The sequence below is a fragment of the Typopeltis vanoorti genome, chromosome 4 (genome assembly GCF_054136105.1).
Source record: "Typopeltis vanoorti isolate ZY-2024b chromosome 4, IOZ_Tvanoo_1.0, whole genome shotgun sequence".
In the NCBI taxonomy this organism is placed as follows: domain Eukaryota; kingdom Metazoa; phylum Arthropoda; class Arachnida; order Uropygi; family Thelyphonidae; genus Typopeltis; species Typopeltis vanoorti.
In genome coordinates, this window is record NC_143552.1 from 43,502,896 (window position 1) to 43,530,800 (window position 27,905).

The 27,905-nt window shown below is 34.4% G+C and overlaps 1 protein-coding gene across 2 annotated transcripts in view; it reads right to left on the bottom strand.

Moving 5' to 3' along the window:
- Positions 1 to 574: 574 nt before the first annotated feature.
- LOC150107264 (uncharacterized) overlaps positions 575 to 27,905 on the bottom strand; it is a 151,458-nt gene continuing 124,127 nt past the window's right edge. Inside the window, exons 8-10 of one of the 2 annotated variants that reach the window (XM_090391115.1) lie at positions 15,660 to 15,784; positions 8,719 to 8,838; positions 575 to 851 (exon numbers count right to left, since the gene is read on the bottom strand). In XM_090391115.1, the coding sequence (XP_090247241.1) occupies positions 754 to 851; positions 8,719 to 8,838; positions 15,660 to 15,784 (343 nt within the window). In that variant the 3' untranslated portion in view covers positions 575 to 753. The remainder of the gene's footprint in view (positions 852 to 8,718; positions 8,839 to 15,659; positions 15,785 to 27,905) is intronic. The other variant, XM_090391116.1, reaches the window with a different exon arrangement.

Sequence of the window (27,905 nt, forward strand, 5' to 3'; positions counted from 1 at the left end):
TCAAAAATAACACTATTATTATCATCTTGAATAACGATTACTATAACCATCAAGATTATATGCTGCAGTAGCTATTATAGTAAGGGAATCAACAGTTCTGAAGCTATTTGAACTAAAACATTAATCCTATATTAAAAAAAAATATATATACATTTATCTACTGCAGTCCTGTTTTCATACATTTGATTTGTAGTTTTCATGACTGTGAAACATGCATAAATATGCTTCCATGAATAGAAATACATTGTGGATGATATTTTATTAAGACTGTAGCATTAATCCCCTAACATTCATTAATCTGCATTTACTATACTCCATGGCTAAGTATGTAATACCTTTGTTTTGTTAGAGATGATTATGGATTTGAAGTTCATTGGAACCATTCTTATTATAACCTGGGAAATGTAGTTCTGCAACCTACTGATTCTTAAAGAAAAGACAGGAATACAGTAATATTGCTATTTAAGGTGTTTAATTAATAAACTTAATTCAAAATTTTGGTTTATTAAATAAAGATACTACTTCTCTTAATAAACACTTTATTTTCATTTTATTCTGAGCATTAAAAAGACTATTTACAACTAAATATCTCTGATGAAACCAGCTTTAATGAAATATGAAGTTCTCTGAAGAATCATATGTTGATCATTTCCTTAGTACTAATTTCTCTTTGGCTTTTCATTCCTTCATATTTGCACTGTAGCATGAAATGACTTTCTTTTTCATCTTCTCCTTATCATAAAATGTGCAATTTCATGGCCTTAATAGCTGATCCAGAGAAAAATAAGTGGCTAGTCCAATTAACAATGGGAGGCAGAACAAAGATATCACATTTCCTCTATTTTTGTCTTCTGTTTAAAAAAAGCAAAGAGGAGAAAATGAAAGCAATGCATTAATATTATCAAACACTATTACACAGATTAACTACTGGAGTTACCATATTTAAATAAAATTGCTTGGTATTGGATTATTAAACTGGTATTATATTGAATGCAGCATAACAGAGTGGCTTACTTAGTCATTTTATTATGCTATACTCCAATAAGCATAAAGTTAGTGAACCAGTAACATATTTCTTGTAGGATTACACAGATCAGCAATCATTATGAATAATTATGGAGCCATACTATCGTATTTAAGAATTTACTTTACTTAAAATAAAATTCAATGTTTTGACCTTTATATTAAGCTTATCTTCAGGAAAATACACACACATACATATGATGATTCATTGACTCGGTTGAAATGCATATTGTAAAATGAGTTGAATGACTTAAACTGAGAGTTAGGTAAAAAAAAAAAGGGTTTTAATAGTAAAACACGACTAGTTTTGGCTTATTACAACCTTCATCAGGTGACATAAAAAAGAAAAAACACTAAATACTAAAGGTTAAAAAAAACTATAAACAGAGAGTTTCTATACATAATTAGCATGAAAACGTAGTTGTATTTAAAGCTGTTGCATTGTTGGGAGAGTGCGTGCTTGCAGAATCACGTGAACACCAGCACATGATTAAAGCTGAATGACTATCTGGGAGGTTGTAGCTCAAGTTATTAACCTTTTTTTAACCTTCAGTGTTTAGTGTTTTTTCTTTTCTTTTATAATGTCACCCGATGAAGACTGTTATAAGCCAAAACTAGTCGTATTTTACTATCAAACCCCCTTTTTTATTTTACCTAACTCTCGGTTTAAGTCATTCATCTCATTTTACAATATATATATATATATATATATATATATATTGTACATACATATATACAGCAGACTGAGAATAAGTACTGCTTACGAAGCTGTAGTATGTACAATACAATATACAGCAGACTGAGAATAAGTACTGCTTACGAAGCTGTTCTCAGCCCACTGTAGTATGTACAATATAGCCTGTGATCCAGTGTATGTTTTCCTTAAGGATGACCTTAATATAAAGGTCAAAACAATTTAATTTTAATTAAAGTAAGTTCTTAAACACAACAGAGTAACATCTTTGTTATGCTTATCAGAAACTAAAGTTGCTTATTCACAACCTTCACCTTACCGTCTTTCCCTTCTTAACTTTTCATGACACCTATTTTTGATTCGAGCACAAAAACAGTAAAATCTAAGCTGTCCATCAGATTTTTCATTGTTTAAAATAACTGTACATTTCACAAAAATGGCTTAAAACATGACTAATATAAAATTAATCAGTGTGGTTTAAAGTTGCATATATTTCACACTAATTACAGAATTATTTTCAATTATTAATTACAGAATTATTTTCTCCCTTTCATCACTTTTCTCTTGCTATTGTCAGGACAAAACTGGAAATATTATTTGAAATACAAAGAGCTCATAACATGTTTCTTTTCATTGATTTTTAGACAAATTATGGACTTTACAAACATGTTAGAAATTTCTAACATGGTTATAGAGTCTATAATTTGTCTAAAATGAATGCTGATCATATGCAACACTAAAGGAAAGGTTTCTTTTCATTGCTTTGAAAAGCCAAAAATTTGGTACATTATAATCACATCATGTGGGCTAGTGGTTTTGAAGACAATTACACATCCTTGTGCAATGTTATGATACCTGTTGACAGATTTTTTAAATATCAATTTTAATATTAAGTATTGATTGTTGTTCAGTATTTCACTTCATTGATTTGGGATTCTTTTGTAATGTTCTATTTAATAAAGCATTAGTGGTTCCAGGTCATCCTATGCTTTAAGAGATGTTCAACCAATCTTGATTTTTTATGTGTAATTGTGGTTGACGTTAGTCTACTTTTCTGCCCATATCTGAAGAAATCTGTTGAAAGGTATATGCTTCACTGCAGCAGATCCAGATTTTATATAAACCAAAACATTTTTCAAATGAATGCCCATCCTTTGGGATAAAAAGAAAGACATTTCTGAATTTGACACCTCCTATCAATTTATGCAAAATAGTTATGTATAAAGTTCAACTGCACATCTATCTCAGTTCCTTGCAGAAATTGCTCTATACATAAAATATTACTAAGCTTTCTACTATATCTGTTAATCATTATTTGTCCCAAGATAGCATTCGACTCTTCTGTTCTTCCTCAACAGTACTTTATAAAGTGGATTGTGATGTAACATAGAACAATCTCATGCTAAGAAGACCTTTCCTGCTCCAGTACTGCCTTTATATAACATTGAATATAAATTGTTGATTTAGTTGCCACATGGATAGCATACAAATTATACCTGACAAGAAATTTTATTTTTGTTTAATCCTTTATCAAATTCCTGACATGTACCCTCAAGGAGTACACAGGATATGATAGTACTACAGGAAAAATTTACATCATTCCTAACTTTTTATCTACAATTTTCCTCCAAATCTGAAGTTACCTGTCAAAACTCCAACATTATCAGATCTTATATTTATCTCTTCTAAGGCACTTTTTATTGTATCAGTTCACCTATATCTTGGTCTTTTTCCTGCCAAACTGGTAGAGAACACTTGTTTTGCTAATCTTTCTTCTCCCATTCTGTTTAAGTACCATAACAAATGAGATTAGCTCTGCTAACAATGACAAGTTCCTTCCTAATATCCTCATTTTTGATATGATATTGCCATTGATGCCATCTGTTCATGCCCCTAATCTTTCTAAGGACTCTCATATCTGCAGTCTCTAGTCTTTGGTCAAGCATTTTACTTCTAACCCAGCTCTCAGTTCCATAAGTTAAAATTGGTCGGAAAACTGTGTATACAACTAATTTAGCGTTTTGACTAATTTCTCTCTTATTCCATATAAATTTATTCAGTTGACTTCCTACCATACCAGCTTTGTTGATTCTGTTGTCTATTTCCATATTTAATTTACCATCTTCATAAAAATCGTGCCTAAGTAGCTGAAATATTTTACTTCTATAGGTTCTCCATTCATAACGTAGTTGATATTTTCAGTGCTTCTGCCTATTGTCGTTGTCTTGTTATTGCCAGTTTTCATAATAAATTTATTACAACAGTTATTCGATTTAGTGAGGTAATCTTGCAGACTTGTTCTGGATTTATTTCAAAGTATAACGTTATCTGCATAAAGTAAAGAACTGAGATTAACATCTATTTCCATAAAGGTTTAATACCACTTTCCTTCATAATGTGATCCATATAGATGATGAATAACAGAGGGGGATAACGTACATCCTTGTCTGACACCAGATTTAACATTCAACCATCTTCCTGTACTTCCTTCAATTCTAACTGCTGACTTGTGACTCAAATAAAGTATTGCTTGATATAATGCCCCATTGACACTATACAACTGTAGCGTTTTGAATAGCTTCTCTCTTGGCACCTTGTCATACACTTTTTCCAGACCTACAAAACTTAAGTACAGATCTTAGTTATATTCCGATGACTTCTCAACTATTTGTCTTAAAGTGAAAATCTGATCCTGACAGCATCTATTTGACCTGCATCCAGCTTGTTCTTTACCAAGCTTCTTTTCCACAATCCTTCAACTTTTTCTCAAGTATACTGGCATAAAACCTACCAGGAACACCTCTACTGAGGTATTTTTCTACTGAGTAGAGAAATTTCTCACATTGTTTTATTTCCCTTGTTATTATATATGGGTACTATGAGAGCTCTACTCCAATCATACAAAATTTGTTCCTCTGTCTAGGCCTTCTGAACTATGCAGCCAATGTAAGACTTACACCTCCATACCTGAGCATTTCTTGTCCATTATCATGTACTCTAGCTGCTTTTACACACTTTAGACTTTTGATGGTGTTTCTATTTCAAGTATCTTTTTTCCAGTTTTCATGTCAGCTTTATTATCTCTAATTCCTTTTACAGCATTCTTTCCTCCATTCCTAAGCTTCTTCAACAACCTCCACAATATCTTGCTACCTTCTTGATATTTATTTTCTATGTTCTTACCAAAGTCTTTCCATGACTTTTGTTTAGCTAGTTTTACACAGTGTTTAGCTTTCTTACATTTGTCTCTATATTCTCTAAGAGCACAAGCTGATTTCTTTGCCAGGAATTTTTTCAATATGCTTTCTTCTTTTCCTTCCCGTGTCCACCATGGAGTTCTGATTTTTCTATCCTTGCAGAAAACTTCACTACATGCCTCTCTGGCTGAATCAATCAATGTTTTCTTCACAGCTTGTCACTGAATCTCCAAGGTTTGGTTCCTGCTCAAACTGATGTTTTCTTGGATAATGTTTGTGTATTTTAGTCTACAGTTTGCATCTGAGAGCTGCTCAACTTTTATTCGCTTTACGACTTTCTTACATGTTCTTCTTTTCAATATGAAATTCAATTTTATTCTGCTCAAGACTAAATAGTGATTTCCAATTTTAAATTCTCTGTACACTCTGGTGTCCTGCACCAGGGAGAAAATATCACTATCGACAATAACATAGTCAATGAGACTTTCTTATTCCTTGCCTCTTCTCTCCATGTGAATTTGTGCACATTTTTATGTTGGAACATGGTGTTAGTAATAACCAGTCCATTTCCTGAGTAGAAATAGAACAGGTATTTGCCATTATTATTAGCTTTGCTCTTTTCTCAAAATTTTCCCAAAACATTTTTTTTTGTCTGACAATCATTTCCTACTCTGCTATTTAGATCCCCAACAAGGACCAACTTTTCATTGCATCATCTGCTTTCTCTAAAGCCTCAAAAAATTCCTCCACTTCTACTCTAGTAAAACCTTCTGTGGGACCATAGGCACAAATAATATCCTATTGTCCAGTTTCCCAATCTGATATTTGCCCACCAATCAAGATTAGCCTCATATTTAGTGCTGAATACTATGGCTACTCCTTGCCTGAATATAACATTTTGTATTTATTGCTCAGAAAGATCTTACCAGTTTTTGCCTTTTTTGTTTCGGTCACTCTCTGGTACTTATCCAATTCCTGAGCTAGCTCCATTTCTTTGCCATTCAGGCTTGTTGTGTTGATAGTACCGATCCTGAACTCTGATGATATTGAGTTAGATTTGTTCCAGTAGCTGACTTTTTTTGCTGTTCGACCTGGTTCCCTGGTGAAAATAATAGGGGCCCTTGTTTAACCAGGTGACCCCACAGCCAGCATGAAATTCTGTCATGTTGTATCGTCATTTTATTTGTAGATTAAACCAATAAGAATACAACTTGGTCAGCTAAATCCCAAATTGCCAGCCCATTCTTGTTTGTCCAGTATCTAGGTAGATACCTAACAGGGTGCACCACGAGAAGGTGAGGATTGGACATCAGGTCAGAAGCCCTAGTCGGTTCTTAGCATTCCTTTGAAGTCTATGTGGAGATCTCCTGTCAGTTATATAGCTTTGACCTTGATGTACCCTGTTTAATCCTTTATCTAAATGTAAATAAAGTTTTCATATGAATTAGATCTTCATAACTGGGCTCCTTTGTATATAGATCCTGATGATGTCACATTAGTTACTTTAGTATTCTATAATGCAAAGCAGACTTTTGAAAAGAAATGCTTTGCATTATGGGATAATAAACAATTATGTGAAGTCATCAGCATTTATATATTAGTCATGAGATATTTCATGTGCAAACTTTGTTTGCTTGCACTTCAATAAAGGATTAAACTAGAAAAATGTAATTTCTAGTTTAGTATAATTTGCTTTCAAACCAAATGGGGGGGGGGAAAAAAAAACTTTCAACTGGATAACCTACCTCTTGTGTCTAATCCCCAACCAACAGGATGTTTTTGAACATCTTTAGGATGGAGGTTAATTTCATTTGCCAGTGTGAAACTGGTATCCTGCTTAATGTATTAGGTTTGCAACCTTTCATGAGTGAGAATAATATCTGCTGATAGTACAGATGTCTAGTTTTCCTCTTAGAATTTTCACCTACTAACATAACTTGAGATTACATGAGAAAAGACTGAAAATGTTAGCAAAGAAAATGGATCCATTTAAGGTGGCCCCAAATGCAGGGTGATGAACTGTATGCAGACTAGGACCTGGATCTTACCAAGCTGGAATCTGGGACAAGCAGGAGGAACTTTAATTGTAAAGAGAGAACCAAATCTTCTATAATCATAAAAACTTGGTATTTTACAGAGGAGGTAGAGAAAGAAATGGAGTTTTAATGGAGGCTGATGATGTCACATTAGTTACTTTAGTATTATATAAGCAAAGCACACTTCTGAAAAGAAATGCTTTGCATTATGGGATAATAAACATTGAATTTATTATATCCTTAACTCAATATAGCCAATCTAGTTTTTATGCATGTTCAGTATTATTGCAGTCTCTCACAACCTGAAAAGCAGTTTCCATCTTTTTACTAAATGTAGTAAAGATAACATTTTCCAGCTTTTTTTGGCTAGATGGATATAGTATATTCACTCTCCAAACATGGGCATGAAACCATGATTGTCAAAGTGGTAGAAGAATTTCATCATTCGATGTGAGGTCACTACCTGCTTATTAGAAGACACTGGTTTGATAAAGTTTCATGTTTGTCTCTAGAATAGAGCTTCCTGATTAAACTATTTGCCCACCCATGATATTAAATGTAAGACAGATTTATATTATTTCACGGGTGGAATTCACATAATGAAATAAAAATATTTATCTATTATCAGCAGTCTAAATAAGAAAGTTAATCAGTTTCCTGAACAATCTTTTTCTTTATAGAAAATGTCCTTTTTTCAAGACAGTTCACTGGATATTATAATTAGATTTAGGATGATTGTTATCACTTGCAGTGAAAATGTGAAAAAAACATTTGTAAGGATAAAGTAGCTGAGTTATTGTAAACTTGACTTGTATTCCCTATGTTAGAATTGCTTTTCCAAACACAAACAGTGCTACACCACATGCAGCCACATAATGACTTAAAACTATCTTACCTATATAAAAATGTAGCCTCAGATAAGAGAAATGCATTTTTATTTATTTTAAAAAAGTATAGTGTACTGTATATAAATATGTAATGCTTTATGAAGAATTAATCTTGTTTCTTACTCTTCGGCAAAGAAAAAAAAAAATTAATGGCATGTTGTATGTTCATCACATGAATATGGCTTTCACATATTCATCTAAGATCTTTATTCTCCAAAAGGTGACCATATCTCATCCATTGTGAGAAATATTTTAAGGGGAAAAAAAAAAAAATCACCCAATAAAAACACCTGTTAATTTTTATGTCTAAATCAAAGAAACACTCAAATGCAGAATTCCCCTGACATTTTAATTGTTTTCTCCTTGTTTTTTAAAAAGTGAAGCATGTTTTACTTGTAGAAGAGTTAAGTAATGGAATCATCACTTTCTTCTCCTCATTTGATTACTTCATGGAATTCTTCCTTCTGCACACAACATTTACATTACTTGGGCTTAGCTCCAGTGCAGTGTCCTGATATTTAAGTATATCTCTTCATGCTACAGGGCTCTTCTCTGTAGACCTACAGTCTACTTTTCAAAAAAAATGATATCTAGTTTGTATAGTATCTCGCAAATTTTCTTAGACAGGCAGATTCGTATGATTATTATATAGATTAACATACCCAACTAATATCTATATATTTTGTTTTCTATATATCAGCCCTAGTTTAAATAGATTTGATCCTTTATAAAGTTGTAATGCACAAGGAAATTGTTAAATGGCACTTCCATAAGAACAGCATGCTAAATTACTCCATGTAAAACTACATTGATGGATGTATCTTAGAAAATCAATCCCTTATAATTTTATAGTGGTAACCTTTATAACATAATCTGCTTACCTTTTCCACAAGGCTTATAATATGTTTTAACAAATCTGTCTCCAAGTCTCGTCTCTTTGCGAATACTTCCCAAGTTTATTAGATTACTAAATTCAATTTGTAGTCGATAGGCATCTGGTCCTAAAAAAAATATAGTAGAAACATACATGAATTCCTTTCAACATATGTTATTGCAAATTCCGAATAATTTCACTTCTCTCTCCTTTTCTCTCTCTCTGTGTGGTATGTGTGAAATTTTTGCATGAGTGACATTAAAAATGAAGATATTAGGAAGGAACTTGACATTGTTAGCATTCAAAAATGTGTGAGCAAAGCTAATCTCAGGTGGTATAGCCACTTAAACAGAATGGGAAAGAAAAGGTTAGCAAAGCAGGTTTTTGATACCAGGATGGCAATGAAGAAACACAGAGGAAGACCAAGTCCAGGTGGATTGATTCAGTCAGAAGTGCCTTAGAAGCATGAAATGTTAGATATGACAATATTGGAGGAAAATTGTTGATAGGAGATTAATAATAATGTAAACTTAATCGTGTAGTCCTGTCATATTAACCTGAACATTTTCCTTAAGTGTAAATATCAAGAAATTGATGATGAAGTTCTGTTTGTCTGTACAAGCCTTCTCAAACGACAACAGTCTCATTCCTGACAGACTATCTTAGGACCACAGTCATTAAACACCCAGTATATCACCTTTCGAGAAACCAGTCAACTCTGCTGTTTACAAAATCATGGCTCCAGCCAGATGGGCACCCACACTAACCCCTTCATTTAATTCAAAAAGATCTTTTATTTTTCCTATTGCGATCAATACAATTGACTATTACTAACCAGAAGCATTCTTAAATATTTGCCTACAACACATGGTGACCAAGTAGTTTGCATATATGCTGCATTGGTGATGTTTACATATATCTGCATAAAAGGTTTTTCTAAAGTTGCCTTCACTTTCTGGAACACTGATCTCTTTCCTCCACCATCACACAGATTGGAAATCTGATAGTTCATTAGCAATCACTTATTGCACTCAATCTAATCTGTAATCCTATCTCTCCCATTTTATAAATTGCTACATGATAAACTGATATTTAAAAGACAACAACTGCAACAGCATATTGCTGCATCTACATCTCTCTGCTGGCCAGCAGATTTATACTCTTATGCAATTTTTATATCAGTTCCACTCAATGAGAGAAGGAAAAGGTAATCTGCTCTAGAAATCAGATGGAACTTATTTTATTTATTTTTTTCGAAATGCATATCGTGTATCTAGTCCTAATCAACCTCTCCAATATAGTAACGACTATTCCAGATACTTAAATTGAGTTGTAGTTTGAAACCACGCAGTATTTCTATTCTATCCTCCTTTGCTGGAGCTTTCTTGTTTCAAGGTTCACATTAAGCAAGCAAAGAAGGGCACTCTTAACTACTTAGAGCAGTGGTTCCCAAACTTTTTCGGTTCATGGCACCCTTAGTGTATCAAGATTTTTCCACAGCACCCAAAGTCAGAACATAGGCCCACCTAATAGTTGCAGTGCACAGTTGGTATGGTTAGGTTGGTTAACTTAAAAAAATAAATGAAACAGTTATTTCAAATTCACAAACAATTTATGTAAAAAGTATTAAATAAGTACATATTTTGAACAATCAAATCATTGAATAAATAAATCAAAATTAGTGGGACAGGGGAGCCTGCTGTTCACTGCACATCTCATATCTTGGAATCAAACTGGACACAGCCACCCTCATTTCCTGTTCAAAGTTGATTTTCATACGATACTTGCTTTTTATCACAGAGACCGCTGAAAACTCAGCTTCACACAAATATGACATTAAACGTGGACAGACTTGTGTTCGTCGAACATGTTGTTTATTATTTTAACGTTATAATAGAACACAGAAACTAAGTAAATAATTAATTTATTGACTTGATGCTGATATTTCGCTGGTATTATAACCAGCATCTTCAGAGCACAAAACACTGTTTGTCACAATACGCGAGACTAAAACAACATGGTGTACTTAACCACAATTGTAGCAGCAACACAAAGACTAGAGTCCTGATTATGGCGCCCTCTATCTGAAAAAAAATATTGATGATGTGCTTGCTATTTGGCCACATGGCCCTGAGACATTGAAAACATTCTTGGCACATTTAAATAGCCAACATCCAAAAATCCACTTTACTATGGAACTGGAAGCCAACAACTGTCTGCCCTTCCTGGATACACTCATCGCACGTCTCCCAGACGGTTCCTTTTCAGTTTTCAGAAAACCCGCACATACAGGCAGATACTTACACAAACAATCACACCATCATCCTTCTCAACAATATGGCATATTAAATACGCTAACCCATAGAGCGAGAGCAATCTGTTCAAATGACAAGGCTCTTACTGCTGAACTGACTCACTTACGCCACACCTTCTTGGCCAACGGCTACAATCCACAAAAAATAAACAAAATACTAAACACTCCTAAGAAACCCCTCCCACCATCCACCACAGAGAACTACAACAAAACAGTCACCATCCCCTACATTAAAGGCACATCCGAAAAGATCTCAAGAATCCTCAATAAACAAACTACGCACCACATTCAGACCATGTAGCAAATTAGCCACCCTCATCCGCTCACCCAAGGACAGCATTCCTCCTTTATCACATCCAGGAGTCTACCAAGTACCCTGCTCATGCAATCAAGCCTACTACGGTCAAACAGGAAGAACTGTGAATATTCGCATCAGCGAACATAAACGATACGTCCGGAAATATCATTATGGGAAGTCGGGCCTAGCAGACCATGCTCTGGATGCCCCTGCACACAGGATCAACTGGAAAAACACAAAAGTACTACACAGAAACCCATATAAATCAGAGAGATTGTTCTTAGAGGTGACAGAAGCCCTAAAACACACTCCAAATCTCAACAAATATGGCTGTATTAACTTGCCGAAGATCTGGGAGACAGTCATATTAAGAAAAAACTAGCACTTTTCTAGGACTCTAGTAATATATGATAGCGGTTTTTTTTTTTTTTTTTTCAGATAGAGGGCGCCATAATCAGGACTAGTCTTTGTGTTGCTGTTACAATTGTGGTTAAGTACACCATGTTGTTTTAGTCTCGCGTATTGTGACAAACAGTGTTTTTGTGCTCTGAAGATGCTGGTTATAATACCAGCGAAATATCAGCATCAAGTCAATAAATTAATTATTTACTTAGTTTCTGTGTTCTATTATACCGTTAAAATAATAAACAACAAATATGACATTGCAAATGGAATTAAGATTCGCTGAGTTTTACCACTTAGCAGCTGATATTCATCTTTTACTGATAACCAAAAGTCAGTTCCATGCTGACTAATTTTGTCTTCAGTGTATTGTCACAAGACAGCTCAATAAGATTTTTTTCTTCTTCTACAGAAGAAAATTCAGATGGAGCTTTGGCCCCGAAGAGGTCCTGAATCGATGCAAACATGTCGATATTATCTTAAAAGTATTTTTCAAACCAGTTGATAAGCTGTGATAGGTGCTCTTCAGAAACAGATTTCATGCTGCTAGAGAAATTCAACTAACACATTTTTCCGTGCATAAGATGATACTTTTTTCTAAAATCTTTAGACAAAAAATTGGGGTCGTCTCATACACGGGGGATAACTGGTTGAGAGACCCATGGTTGCCGTGATGAAACTGCTGCTACCTTGTCTCTGCGAACAGGCTTCCGCCAATCACTAGCCTTTGTTAACTATCGATTGACGTCATTAATGGCCAATTCTGAAAATAAACCAATCAGAACTCTGAAAACATTCATACATCTGCAACTCTTTGACGGGATAAGTTAATGCATTAACAATATTTACTAAAATAAAGAGCCAAAAGGCTTCACTTTGGCGATGCAAAATTATATAAATTAAATGGATATTAAATCCAACATCATTTCAAAGCCGAATACAGAAACTATAAAAGTTGTGTGTGAAAATTGACCAGAGAGCTTGCAGGAATATACTTGCCGCCATACTACAAGTTGCCCTAGCCGAATCTTACAGGAGTGACGAATGCTCAAAGCGCCCATATATTCGTCTCTATTGGGTTGGTGCATAAAGCATTAACAATATTTTGAGCAGTAGCCCATAAAAATGTTCGAAAATAAAAAACGATTGTTATATTTTTCAAAATTCAAGTTAAAAGTCATCAATTACGCAAAAGAATATGGAAATAAAGCTTCAGAGAGACAGTTTGGACCTCCTCCCACCGAGTGTATGATCAGACAGTGGAGAAAATAGGAAGAACAACTACTCAAGATGCCAAAGAAGAAGAGGGCCTTAAGAGGGAAAACCAACAAAATGGCCAAACTTGGAGCAGAGACTTAAGACTTGGATTATGGAGCAGTGCAAGAGTGGGATATGTGTGTCAACCAAGCTTACTCAATATAAGGAAAAAAGGTTTGCAAGAGAAATGAACATTGTTGATTTCACAGGAAAGGCAAAATGGTGCTTCAACGTCATGAGGAGAGAAGGGTTGACCATGACAACACGAACCAAATTAGCCCAGAAAATGCATCTTAAAATCTTAAAAATATTACCTAATTACTAAATATACTTTGAATATTTAAAAAATATCAAAGTGTTCTGTTTTATGTTTAAAATATTGATTTTTTTTTAATTTTGGGTTCAAAATAGTAGGGTTCATCTTATACACATAAAAATACGGTACATTGGAGATCACAAACTGCTGCAACAAGGGGAAATAATCTTTGCCACCATCTTCGTTCATTTTTCTTCTCCACAGCTGTAATTTTTTTCTGAAAGCTGAAATCTTCTTGAGCAATTTCAGAATGTGCATGTTACCTCCCTGCAGAGAGAGATTTATCTTTTCAAAGTGATCACATAAGTATGCTATAGTTCGCCCACCGATTAGAGATCCTTCGACACTTCTGCGCATCTCAGAAAAAGGAGAATCCATTCAGATAATAGGGTAATCAGTCTGTATTGTGGGATGAGTTGTTTATTATTATTACAGGTTGGAAAATTAACTTCTCTTTTATGATTATTGTAGTTAACTGTGTTGCTTATATAACAATTGGAAAATTTTACCTATAAAGCACGTGATTTCACGTGTTGGCGACCAATTCGGACGTCCTTCAGTTCTTTCTCCCCTTCAGCATGAATCGACTATTCTTGGAAAGACGCGAAGCAGGGACCTACAAACGGTGGGCGAACTATAGTTTCACCAAAAAATTGTTTCTACAAATTGTTTGCCGTACTCGTTTTTCCTCTTCAAGAAAAGCATACATTTCCTGCTGAAAAAAGTCCTTAGCCCAACCACAATTATCTAGTTTTTTTTTTGACTATTCACCTTCATCCAAGAGACCCTCGACTAGTCAGGAAAACTGAACATCAGTCAAACACCTGACTCCAGACCTTTTCCAGTGTAATATTACATGCCATCTTCATGGAGTCTGAAGACTCATTGTGAAAGGCTCTCAATAACCAAAATGCCCATCAAACTTACACAACATCAAGGAACGACCTCTTGTTCTCTCAGTCATATTTCTGTGATATCCTCTTAACTATACTGTAATCTCTTAATGGAAACCTACCATGAACCAGTAACTATTCTGGTCACCACTGCTTCTTGATAACCAGGATACCCAAGTAACCCAATCTGTTCACAGTAGCATGATCATATCAATGCCTTATGAAGAAGAATAATAACTTCCTTATCCCTGCTTGTTATTATTTAATGCTAAGTTGATCCCCTCTGAGTTATTTTGCCCAGTTTTACAGTATGTCCTCTGAAGTTTGACTCCCTGTCCACCACCACTCCAAATCTCTAGCAGTGCAGTGTATTCTAATCAGTATAATACACACCTTGCAACTTTGAACTATTATCCACACTATGAAATCTATTCCAATTTCTGCAGATATCATATTTATTAATTAGCTAACAACTGGATGTTTCCTGTCATGTCATTCCCAGTATCATTAATGTATAAATTGAACAGCAGTACAAGTACAGAGCTCTGTGAGGAGAGAGAGAAAGAAAACAAATAGAGAGAGACAGCGATACAACAAGAGACTATCTCTGGAATCTGTATGAGGATTTTGGGAGCAAATTAGTGAAGATTTCATTGTGTGAGAGTGTGTAGTGAATGAGGAAAGAGTGACAGAGTTTAAGCTATGGTTTAATTATCCTTTCTTTTAGCTGTTGTTACATGGTGATCAGCATTCATTTTACACAAATTATGAACTCTACAATTGCATTAAGGAGGCCTGTGAGATTCTTATCGATTTCCCTAATCTTAACAATAATGATGGTCTAAAAATCTCAAGTATATGGAAGGCACATATTCTACCCACTTAACCTTTCTCCCTAAGAGTCAATTATAAATAGAACCATAGGTAATCCACGATCCTAAATCTAATATAGCAATTGTCATGTTAAATTAGGGCATCATTTTTACTGTAACAAAACTATTTATATGAAAGAATGTTTCTTTGATGTAGTTAATTTATTTTATTTTCACTAGAGGTCAGGCCAGTAGAATAACCGTTGATCAAATCATTGTCTCTTCAGCATACTATGGGAAATGTAATTTAGCTTGTCTTTGTGTGTGTACTCCAGATGATGACCTTAATATGAAGGTCAAAATGTTGGGAAATTAAAATAATTATTTATATCATGATTGTAGAGTCCATAATTTGTGTAAAATGAATGGTTTAATGATCTATGAGAACCTCCCCATGATGAATCTTTCTTTATGGAAGACTGATTATAATAATTTTTGGTGTTTTAATTCACGCACACATATATACTAGTCTCATTATCTCATAGTAAAGAATTAAGAATGACAAAGTCAATTAGTAATACAGTTAGTTAGCATCTAGTTGAGAGAAACTAGTGAAATTTTTAAATATTGCAGTTAATTCTGTTAAAGTGACATACCATAAAAATGCACTGTCATTTGAACACACTGGCCAGATGATAATTCCCTGCGAGCTGGCACATCTTCCACAACAAGCCATTCAGTAGCATTAAGGCTCTCTCTCATATGATCCATAAATCTGGCACTAAGAAAAATACAACTTGATTAAAATCTGAATAATAAAAATAACACATTTCATCATCTAGCAGACATTAATTGAAATGAAAAAAACACCATTCACTTTAGTTTAAAATTTAAACTTTACCATCAACTTTAAAAGATTGTGCCATGCAGTTTTTGTATTCTTTATCAGTGATTTCATAATATTTTCGGATTATGAATGGAAAATATTTAGTCTTATGATCATATCTCTCTAGTGTACGTTACCTGCATTATTCGATTCCTCTCTTCAACAGCTAAATGGATCATGATATGCAATTTGGAAAATCCTACTCAAATATGATGCACAAATTCAAGTTTGGTTCAGAATGGACAGTTTTAATTTTATTAACCACTTTGGGCATAGTTTGTCTATCATTTAGGAAAATGACATTCTCCATTACTTTTAACATTAGGCTGTAATGATTTTCCATTATCTGGTGTGAGATCAATACCTTACTTATTGAAGAAAAGTAGTGGTGGCCTGAAGTAGCTTGACCAAGTACCATATTTTCTAATCCTTAGTCCACTCGTGGCACTAAATGTATATAGGGTGTGTAGTCTTCAGTTAGTGGACAAAAAAAAAAAAAAAACATCCACTTCTGAAACCAATTTTTGTCAGTTTATCTGAAAATTACGATTTGTAGTTTATTATTATTATTATTATTATTATGTTAAGGAGTTGGTTATTCTGTGGCACTAGAATGAATATAGGGTGTCCACAGTGGACCTCCTTAGTTTCAAAGAAAGGTGAAAAATTGAAATGCAGAAATATGTAAGGTTCAGGTTGTTCAAACGTTCCAGAGACTCTACAAGCTCCATCCAGGTTTTTTTTTTTTTTTTTTTTTTTTTTTTTTTTTTTTTTTTTTTTTTTTTAACAAAAGCTGAGCAAGTGTTCCTTCTCATTTGTACAATTTTGACACCGTGGTCCATACACTTTAGTAGTAGTAACATGTTGAAACTAGGGAGGTCCTAGTCCAAACTATTTACAACGTACCCTGTGCGTTGTAAATAGTTTGGACCTAACTACTTAATGCTCTTAATTATTTCTTTTGGCCTAGGGATGTCATAAAAAAAAATTATTCAGACATTAAGGGAACCATGAGCCAAGAAAGTTTGAAAACTTCTAACATAATCTATTGTGCCACAAATTTAGCAATGTGGCCACTAAATTTTAGATTCCTATCCACCACCACCACCACCTCCAGATCCCTTATGTCCACCTCCTCCTATAAGATATTCCCACCCACTGTATATATAGGGTCTGTAGTCTTCAGTTAGTGGACAAAATTTCCACCCACTGTATATAGTGTGTAGTCTTCAGTTAGTGGACAAAAAAAAAAAACATCCACCTCTGATTTTATATCATGATTGTTTTACACAATTTATATCCATAATTTGTGTAAAATAAATAGTTTAATGATCTATAAGAACCTCACCATGATGAATCTTTTCTTTGTGGAAGACTGATTATAATAATAATTTTTGGCGTTTTAATTTTAAAATTAACTACATTAATTTTAAAACATTACACTTAACATTGAAGAGGTGGCTTTACCCAGTCACTCAGTAATCGTCTGTGTTTGTTCCTTTTCATGAAGATAGAGGTAACGTGTGTTGTGAACTATTATGGGAAATAAAAAAAAAAGATGAGTATTAGTAGCAATGAAAGATATTGTGTTTATTTCATTACCAAGAAATTTTTGCTGCAGAAATTTTTAAATTTCAGCTATTCCAATTGATGATCTTTTCTGTATGTTTGTGTGGTATTATGTGGTATGAGAATGCAGTCAAATACTACAGTCTTTCTTCTACTGCTGATTTATTAAATTTACAGTTTCTGACAAATTGCTTAAATGCCAGAATCTTTGCTAACTGAATGCATTGAATATGCAACTGATGTTAATAACGTTTAGTATAGAGATCTGTTCTTGGACAACTACTTTTCAATTTGTTCATTAACGATATAGGAAAGGATCCGAGAGGAAGTGTTCACTTGTTTGCTGATGATGCAAAGTTGGATAGAGCAATAGTGAGTGCACAGGATGTCAAAATTTTGCAAGATGATTTGGATAGTTTGGAGGACTGGGCTAAGGAAAATGGATGTCAATTTAATGTGGCAAAGTGTAAGGTTATGCATTTTGGGGTGAAAAGATTAGCAGCAGTATATCACATTGGTGGAACCGTACTCCAGGAGATTGATGACGCTAGGGATTTGGGAGTGTTAGAGGATAGGGAGTTGAAGTTTAGGGGGCACATTGCAAAAGTGGCTAAATCAGCTCATCAAATCACTTGGTTGCTGAAAAATACTTTAACAAGCAGAGAGAAACAGGTTATTGTTCCTCTGTATCGAGCCTTGATAAGACCCCGTCTAGACTACTGTGCCCAGATACGGGGCAGGATTTCTTCTCGATGGGGAGAGGATCCAGAGACGAGTGACCAAGATAATAGCACGACTATGGAATGAGCCTTACGAGAACAGGTTGAAGAAATTGGTTGATAGGCGAAAAAAGGGTGATATGATTGAGACATTCAAATTACCGAAGGGTTTCTATAAGATTAATTCAGAAGATATTTTTGAGAATAGGACTGGTAGTGGGAGGACTAGGGGCCATGAATGGAAGCTTGGTAAGAGTGTGGTTAGCAAGGGTGTTAGAGCTAGGTTTTTTTTTTACTTGGAGAGTGGTAAATGAGTGGAATAAGCTGCCACAGTCTGTTGTGGGTGCCATGGCTGTAAATGAGTTCAAGGTGAAGTATGATAGATACTTTTTTTTGTAATAGATTTCACAGTTTGATATAAACACAGATGGATAAGAAAATAACTATTAACTTAAAAGCTAATATTTTGCTGGTATTATATGGTATTATATCCAGCATCTTCAAAGCACACAACACAAAGTTTGTTTTGTGTTGTGTGCTCTGAAGATGCGGGATGTAATACCAGCGAAATATTAGCTTTTAAGTTAATAAATAGTTATTTTCTTATCAATCTGTGTTCATATCAAACCTTGAAATCTATTACAAAAATGTCTGACGAACACATAAGCCTATCCACGTGTATGACAGATACTGTGTGAATGTTGAATAGTTCTTTACATGATGTTGGGCCTCCCTCGATGAGTCTAAGGACTCCTTGGAGCTTCCCATAATAATAATAATAATAATAATGGAAAACAGCTGAAGCAATTCATTTTCCACATGTTGCCATACATATACATGCAGTAAATTCAGTGGAAGTTTATTCAGTTTTTTCTGATTGAAGGCAATGATTGTTAAGTTGTTCATCACTGAAGTTCCTTGCAGAAACTAAATATCTTCTCAACAGTTTACTTTTTTCATTAGCCACATATATATAATGTTCTAACATTCATTATAAAATTATAGAACCAACTGCTGTGTTAGAGTAAAACTTCATGTTAACATAAACCAAAATAATTATTATTATTACGTCCTGTTCTCAAAAATATCCTCTGAATTAATCCTATAGAAACCATTCAGCAATTTGAAGGTCTCGATCATATCTTCCCTTTTCTGCCTATCAACCAATTTCTGCAACCCACAAATCTTCAACCTGCTTTCATAAGGTTCATTCTATAGACCTGCTATCATCTTGGTCACTCTCCTCTGGATCCTCTCAACCTCCTCCCCATCAAGAAGAAACCTAGGTGACCAGATCTGGGCACAGTAATCTAGATGGGGTCTTATCAAGGCTCGATACAGAGGAACAATAACTTGCTTATCTCTGCTCATCTAAGTATTCTTCAGCATCCAAGTGATTTGATGAGCTGATTTAGCCACTTTTGCAACGTGCCCCCTAAACTTCTCCCTATCCACCAACACTCCCAAATCCCTGGAGCACAGTTCCACCAATGTGATATACTGCTGCTAATCTTTTCATCCCAAAATGCATAACCTTATATTTTTCCACATTAAATTGACATCCATTCTTGTTAGCCCAGACCATCAATCTATCCAAATCATCCTGCAAAATTTTGACATCTTCTGCATTCACTATTGCCCTACCCAACTTAGCATCATCAGCGAACAAATGAACCGTTCCTCTCAGATCCTTTCGTATATCATTATTGAACAAATTAAACAGCAGTGGTCCAAGAACAGAACCCTGTGGCACACCACTGGCCACAAGCCGTCTTTTGGACTCAACTCCTGAATAAACCACTCTCTGGTATCTCTCCATCAACCACCCTCCTATCCATCTCACCAACCCTATACCCATCCCCATTTGCTCCAGTTTACTGATTAGAGTTCCATGTGGTATAATTATCCATGTCGATAATTCCACATTACCCTGTTTTAATTGTAAATTCCACACCTTTAGCCACCTCCCAATTTACGATTGGCCAGACGTAGTCATCACTTGAAATCTCTTAAACATCATTTGCATAATTCTCATTGCCTACTTCGGTTGATTTAGTTATCAAGAAGTCAGTAATAAGACCTTGCTTACCACTATGATGCAATTTTTTTTATAAAGTTCATAATACGGAGCTAAACAAATATCCAGTTGTTTCGTGAATTTTCCGGAGTGCTCCATTGAGAGATTATCCGTAAAATAACTTCCTAACTTTCTTGCTAAGTCCAATCCTTCTGCTAATTTCTTTAAACTGAATTCTTTCACGGATTCATCACAATCAGAATCTTCTGCAGAGCTTTCCTCATTTTGAAGTCATCTATTAATTCTACCAGTTCCTACTCATTTAAATCTATTTCCCCATCAATTAATTTATTAATTTCATTTTCAATCATATCACAAAAGCCCTCTAAGTGGCCATTACTATAAAAATATTTTTTTTTTACACAAAAAAAAACATTACATATTGTATGTAACTCATCAGAAAATAAAGTGCTCAACTTGAGATTAACACACTTATGATTTTTAATGCTCTTTCTTGGCAGAAAACAAAGAAAATTTCAGTTGTCTTCGTTTACTGTAAACAGTTGACATACATGCGTGCTGAAGGGTATTTCCCCTAATATAAATTCACTACTTATAACTACATGTGCAATATGGGAAGAGATGCAAATTTAATGAGGATAAAATTTGATTTTTAAGTCATGCAGTGAAAAATATATGAAAAGATAAAGGATTACTACAATTTGAAGACCATGTTATATCGAAACCGCGTTGTATAAGTACTGCATTATATGTGAGGGTTACCTGTAATTGATTTGTTATAAAAATACATAATTTGATAAAAATTTCATTTTTTAAATTTATTCGTACAGGTATTTATAGCTGGTGTGCACTCTATTAACGCCCTCTACAATGTGAACAAACCAAGCATTAGTTTTTTTCTATTTTGATCCTGAATTCAAATTGTTAACAAAATAATTTGTTTAATAAAATGTCATTTCAACAATGAAATTTCATTTTTTTTTATTAAAAATAACTGACTGAGCAAAGTTTACTTATTGAGTAAACAAGGCAAGTATAATTACAAAATTATGTTTGTCTTCTAAAATTTCCTGTAGCTGTTGGAAGGATTGGCATTACAAACACAACCAGTTGAAAAAAAAGTGTTTTGCCATTTTCAAAATGTTTAATTATATCCATTTTAGTTTCTCATGAAATCATTAAAATATTTTTGCTGCTTTCAGCACTTTCCCTATTGACATGATCATTTGTTTTCTGTATTAAAGTATGGAAATTGGGTATTTCAAAAAAATAAAAATAGAATGATATATATATAAACACACAACATTAATGTGCATAATATGCTCAGCAACTGAAGAATATTCAATATAAATTGACACAGAAAGGAGAAGGAAATACTGGAGTGAACATTTTCCATGATATTTTATGAAAATATCATGGGGTTGAATTCAAGGCTATCTGGTGAAAAGACATGCTGTTAGAAAGCTCCCGAAAGATCTGTGGTGTATTTTTTAGTATATTATTGTCATTTTCTTAGTGTAATTATTGTACTACAGCATTTTACATCATAATTGCAGAAATATTAATTTTTACTACACTTAAACCGAAAACTCACCACAACAGGGCAGTGTCTAAAGCTCAAGCTGTTACTACTGCATTTGTCCTGATGAACAGAAGTACTGCTGCAGTGATGATAAGGATAAGCTGACATTAGAAATATTTTGATTAAAAGAAATTATTAGAAAATCATCCAGAGAATTAGAAAAAGTAGAAAAATGTTTTAACTTAGACAGGATGAGAAAAAGGATCAGAACAAGAACAGGCAGGAAAGCACTGAACTTTGTAATCATAATATTATTAACAACAAGGTAAGTCAGTTAAAATCTAAGAAGAAAGAGGTGATATGGTATGGTGATTCAATCTTAAAATTTGCACTGGCCAAGAGTCACCACTTCTAGTTTGCTGGGGACTAAAATTAAAGATATGACAAACGTAATTGAAAAACAAAAAAAGTAAAAGAAATGGTAGATCTAGTAGGTACTAATAATTTAAGTGGCAACAAATATAGTATGAGAGAAGATATGAAAGGTCTGTTGGAAGAAGCAAGAAAGAAATGTGAGAGAGTAAAAATTGTAGGTTTGCTACCTAGATATGATAGTACCGAGTTAAGGAGGGCAATGATAGCAAATGATTTCACGTCTAGGCTGTAGTAGAAGAAATGGATGCGAGTTTTTAGATGTGTGGAGTGAGTTTGATGACAGAAAAGACTTGTATAAGAGGAATGGCCTGCACTTGAATTCATTTAACATCAGGAGCCTGGAAAAATTATTTCTTATTATGAGACCTAATGCAAAGAGTCAGGAAAACTAAATCGTCAAAGGAGGAATGGGAAAAACGTGTGTAAAAGTTCTGCTATGGTATGCCAACACGATAAAGATATGAATGTCTTAGAACATGATTATGTATGTGGTGAAGGGGTAGAAAAGTATGCTTTGGGTTTAGATCTTTTACGTATGTTTAGGGAGGGAAAAGAGAAAGTTCTACAACAAAGCCAAATAGATTGAATATCTAATTATAAAAATAGGCTAGGTGGTAATTTATTATGTCTATACACAAATGCCAGGAGCATCAGAAACAAAGGGGTTGACTTCATTGCTTTATTGAATATGATGTGGCCTAAGATTGTTGGCATTGGTGAAACTTGGCCATTAGAATCAGGTGTAGTAATGGGATTGAGTGTAATGGGTATACTATTTTTAGGAATGACAGGAGAGAAGGAGGAGGACTACTAATGATATCAGATGACTTAAGTCCAGTTAGGATAGAAACGCAAGAAAACAATGCAACTGTCCTATGTAGCGGTGAGTTTGAGCCTATCTGGTGTGAAGTGGAGGCTATAACAAAATGAATTATATGGTGGGGTGTTGCTACAAACCTGGTGACTCAGTTGCAGGAGACGAATTTAGCCTTATGGATACCAAATGAGTGATCATCATGGGTGACTTTAATTTTCCAAACATTGATTGGGCAGATGAGAAATCATGATAAGAAAGAAAAGAGATATATTAAATAGTTGCAAGACAACTTTCTCAAGCAACATGTGAAAGAAGGAACTTGAGGTCAAAGAGTGTTGGATTTGCTCATAACATGAGAAGGAGTGTCTCTCAAGAATATGGCTATATTACCACCAATTGTTGATAGTGATCATGCTGTGCTTTCTTGGAAAGAATCTAATTGTATTGATGCTCTGATTAGAACAGGTTACATGTTGAACTGCAAAGCTGGAAATTATGATCAACTTAGGAGAATACTATCTTTGGTCCCATGGTATCAGTTACTGAATAGAAAAAATGTCAGCAATGCATGGAAATCTTTGATTCCCATGCATTGCTAACATTTGTTAAAAAGTGCTTAAATGAGGCAGTATCTGAGTGTATCCCTAGTGTTTTAAATGCTTGGGAGTGAAATGGATGTGTAACCTTATTAAGCAAGAGATCCACAAAAAGAAGATTGCATATCTTCTTGTGGAAAGAATATCGTTGGAATAAGAGCAAGAGGAGTTATGAAATATATAAAGCTCAGGCCAGAAAAGTAACTAGTATCATGCAGAAAGCTAAATCGTAATATGAAAAGAAATTGGCTATGCAAGTTAAATGCAATCCAAAATAATTTTATCATTATGCCACAAGCAAAAGAAAGAATGAATGTGGAAGAATAACTTTATTGAATGCAGATGGTACTCTAGTGTCAAAAGCTAATGAGATTGTTCAATTAATGAGTGCTCACTTTGCTAAGATATATTAACCAGATGTATGTAACATGGTGCATGTTAGAGGTTCATGAAAATGTGGTTGAAGAGCCATTGCAGAACTTGGATAAGAGGTCAATAGGAACATATGGAATATCAGCCCGTTTGCTAAAAGAATGTTCAGCTGTGAATTGGCTAGGCCTTTCACATGTTTGTATAGCTTGAATCTCAGCTCAGGAATGGATGGAAAGTATGATAGTTCCATTGTACAAGGGTGGTGCAAAAACTGATATGTCTAACTACCGATTTATCAGTATCTCTGGTATGGTAGTGAAGATTGTAGAGAAGTTGGTAAGCACTTGAATACAAAAATGTGTAGACAAACATGCTATACTCTGCAAGGAGCAGCATAAGTTTACTAAAGGAAGGTCATGTTTTAGCAGTTTGCTCATATTTTATAACAATGTATTGGCCAAGTTGGATAAAGGAAATGGATACACTATGATAATGTTGGATTTTTCTAAGGCATTTGATAGGATACCACACGAAAGGATGCTGCATAAACTGGAGAATATGGGATTGGAATATAAACTCTTGACTTGGATGAGGGAAAGGTTGACAGACATATCAAAAAGTGGTATACAGTGGGTGTGAATCTGACAGATTTAAGATAACAGTGGTGTACCTCAGGGTTCAGTCCTTGGGCCATTATTGTTCAATCTATACATTAATGACATCAAGCAAGGTCTAACATCAGCTATGCATTTGTTTGCTGATGATGTGAAGATAGGCAATGCAATCAGGGATGCTACTTGCAAAATAATTTGAATAGGCTGGAAATTTGGGCAAACGAAAATAACTATCAGTTTAATGTTAGTAAGTGTTAAGTTATGCACTTTGGGCATGATGAGATTTCCAGCAGCATATTATATTAGCATGGCTATGCTACAAGAAACTGAGGAAGCAAGGGATCTTGGTGCATTGGTGGATAGGAATTTTAAGTTTAAAAGGTCACATAGTAAAAGTTGCAAATACAACTCTGAGGATAATTGCGATGCTGAAGCGAACCTTGACATCTAAGGATAAAGAAGTCACTATCTCTTTATAAGGCTTTGATAAGACCACATCTTGATTATTGTGCTCAGATTTGGTCTCCCAGGTTACAAGGGGATAAAGGTGCTGTGGAAAGGTTGTAAAAAGAGTTACAAAGATTATATCCAGATTATGAGGACAGATTGTGAGTATGAGGATTGCAGACTCTGGTTAACAGGAGAAAGAGGGGTGATATGATAGAAGTCTATAAACTTTTGAATGGGTGTTATAGGATATCATCTGATAAAATGTTTTGTTATGTGGAAGGTGGTGAGAGAACGTGGGGGCATCCATGGAAGTTATGTTTGTTTGCAGTCAAGAAAGGAGTAAGCGCTAGATTTTTCTCTCACAGAGCAGTGAGTGGAATAGTTTGCCTTTAGTGATAATGAGTGCATCTAGTATGAATTTAAGGAGAGGTTATGGCAACTGGTTTGGGTGATTTATAGCCTCCCTTGACGAGTCCTTGATGCCCTGCAGGTCTCATATGGTAATAAAAATATCAGCGACTTTTGCTCATCATAAAATGTTCGTAAGCATGGGGTTATACGTTAAATGAATTGGGAGTCGCAATTTGTTAGACCATCGATGTTGGCAAATTGTTCATTTCTTGAAAGTTCGTAAGTAGAGGTTTGCCTGTATTAACTTCTGAAAGGTGCAGTAGGATAGGAGACCCACTTACGAAGAATACTTCTAAAACTTAACAGCCAAATCTTACTAATCCCACAGGTATCAAAATTCCCTTGTAAAGAATCAGGAGAATTGATAAACCAAAATAATTATTACCTTTGCATCCTGTGAAAGTGGATAACTCCTACATGCCAGATAAAATAGCTGGTGTGTATTACCGAACTATGCAGTATGTTAAATAAAGTAAAAACCACAATGCAAAAATGACACTTATTTGAAATATACCAAAGTAACTGTTTTGCTTCATTTTTGCATGTAGTTATGTACTAGTTACAGGAGTGCGCTGGCAATGTGTGCGACTCACACAGGCGCCAGGATAGTAAAGGTGCCAAAGATTTCAGGCGAGGAGGAAATATTTAAAAAAATATTATTCATTAATTATATAAAAATAAATTACATTTTTGTTTAAATTTTAATTATATTTTATAGATTTGTCTTAAATTATTTATAACCACTTATTTGCTATTATTCCTTAAGATCTTATTTTATTCTGATCCTAGTTCTAACAAGTAGTTTAGCATAAACAAGTAAAAACTTGAATTTGCGTGAGTTTACTGTTTACAGGATGATGCTCGTTTGAATTTGTTTAATCTTGTTCACACTCACATTTGCTCTAAACATATATAAGAAAATCTGCTTCAGTTTTTAACTTTATTCTATATTCTGCTGTTATCAGCAGAATATGGGCAACATCTTGCAATGCACCTGAATTGTCATTTGAAGAACTACAAAAAATGGACAGTATTAATTACATCCTTAAAAAATAAAACTAAAAGGGAACCAGGGCGAACAGCAAAAAGTCAGCTACTGGAACAAATCTGAAAACAAACCCCAACTCAACATCAAAGTTAAAGATCGGTACTATCAACATAAGAAGCCTGAATGGCAAAGAAATGGAGCTAGCTGAGGAATTAGATAAGTACCAGATCGACATAATAGGGGTGACTGAAACAAAAAAGACCAAAACTGGTGAGATCTTTCTGAGCATTAAATACAAAATGTTATATTCAGGCAATGACAATCAAAGAAAAGAAGGAGTAGCCATAGTATTCAACACAAAATATGAGGCTAATCTTCTTGAATGGCAGTCAGTCTCAAGTAGAGTAATGTGGGCAAATATCAGAATAGGGAACTGGACAATGAGACTTATTTGTGCCTATGGTCCCAGAGAAGGTTCTACTAAGGTAGAAGTGGAGGAATTTTTTGACACTTTAGAAAAAGCAACTGACACAATGAAAAAGGAAAAGTTGGTCCTTGTTGGGGATCTAAATAGCAGAGTAGGAAATGATTGCGAGACATACAAAAATATTTTGGAAAAATTTGGTGAAAAGAGCAAAGCTAATAATAATGGCAAATATCTGTTGGATTTCTGCTCAGGACATGGACTAGTTATTGCTAACACCATGTTCCAACATAAAAATGTGCACAAATTCACATGGAGAGAAGAGGCTAGGAATAAGAAAAGTCTCATTGACTATGTTATTGTTGATAGTGATGTTTTCTCCCTGGTGCAGGACACCAGAGTGTACAGAGGATTTGAAATTGGAAGTGATCACTATTTAGTCTTGAGCAGGATAAAATTGAATTTCATATTGAAAAGAATAACATGTAAGAAAGTTTTAAAGCGAATAAAAGTTGAGCAGCTCTCAGATGTGAACTGTAGACTAAAATACACAAAGATTATTGAAGAAAAAATGAAAGATTTGAGAACAGGAATCAAACCTTGAAGATTCAATGGCAAGCCTTGAAGAAAGCCCTGATTGATTCAGCTAGAGAGACATGTGGTGAAGTTGTCTGCAAAGGATAGAAAAATTAGAACTGCATGGTGGACACAGGAAGTGTAAGAGGCAGTGAAGGAAAAGAAGGAAGCATATCAAAAGTTCCTGGCAAATAAGTCAGCTTTTACTCTTACAGAATACAGAGACAAATGTAAGAAAGCTAAACAGTGTGTAAAACTAGCTAAACAAAAGTCATGGGAGGATTTTGGCAAGAATATAGAAAATAAATATCAAGAAGGTGGCAAAATATTCTGGAGGTTGTTGAAGAAGCTTAGGAATGGAGGAAAGAGTGCTGTAAAAGGAGTTAGAGATGATAAAGGTGACATGAAAACAGGAGAAAAAGATATCCTTGAAGTATGGAGTAATTACTTTGAAAAACTACTAAATGAAACAAGCAGTGATGACA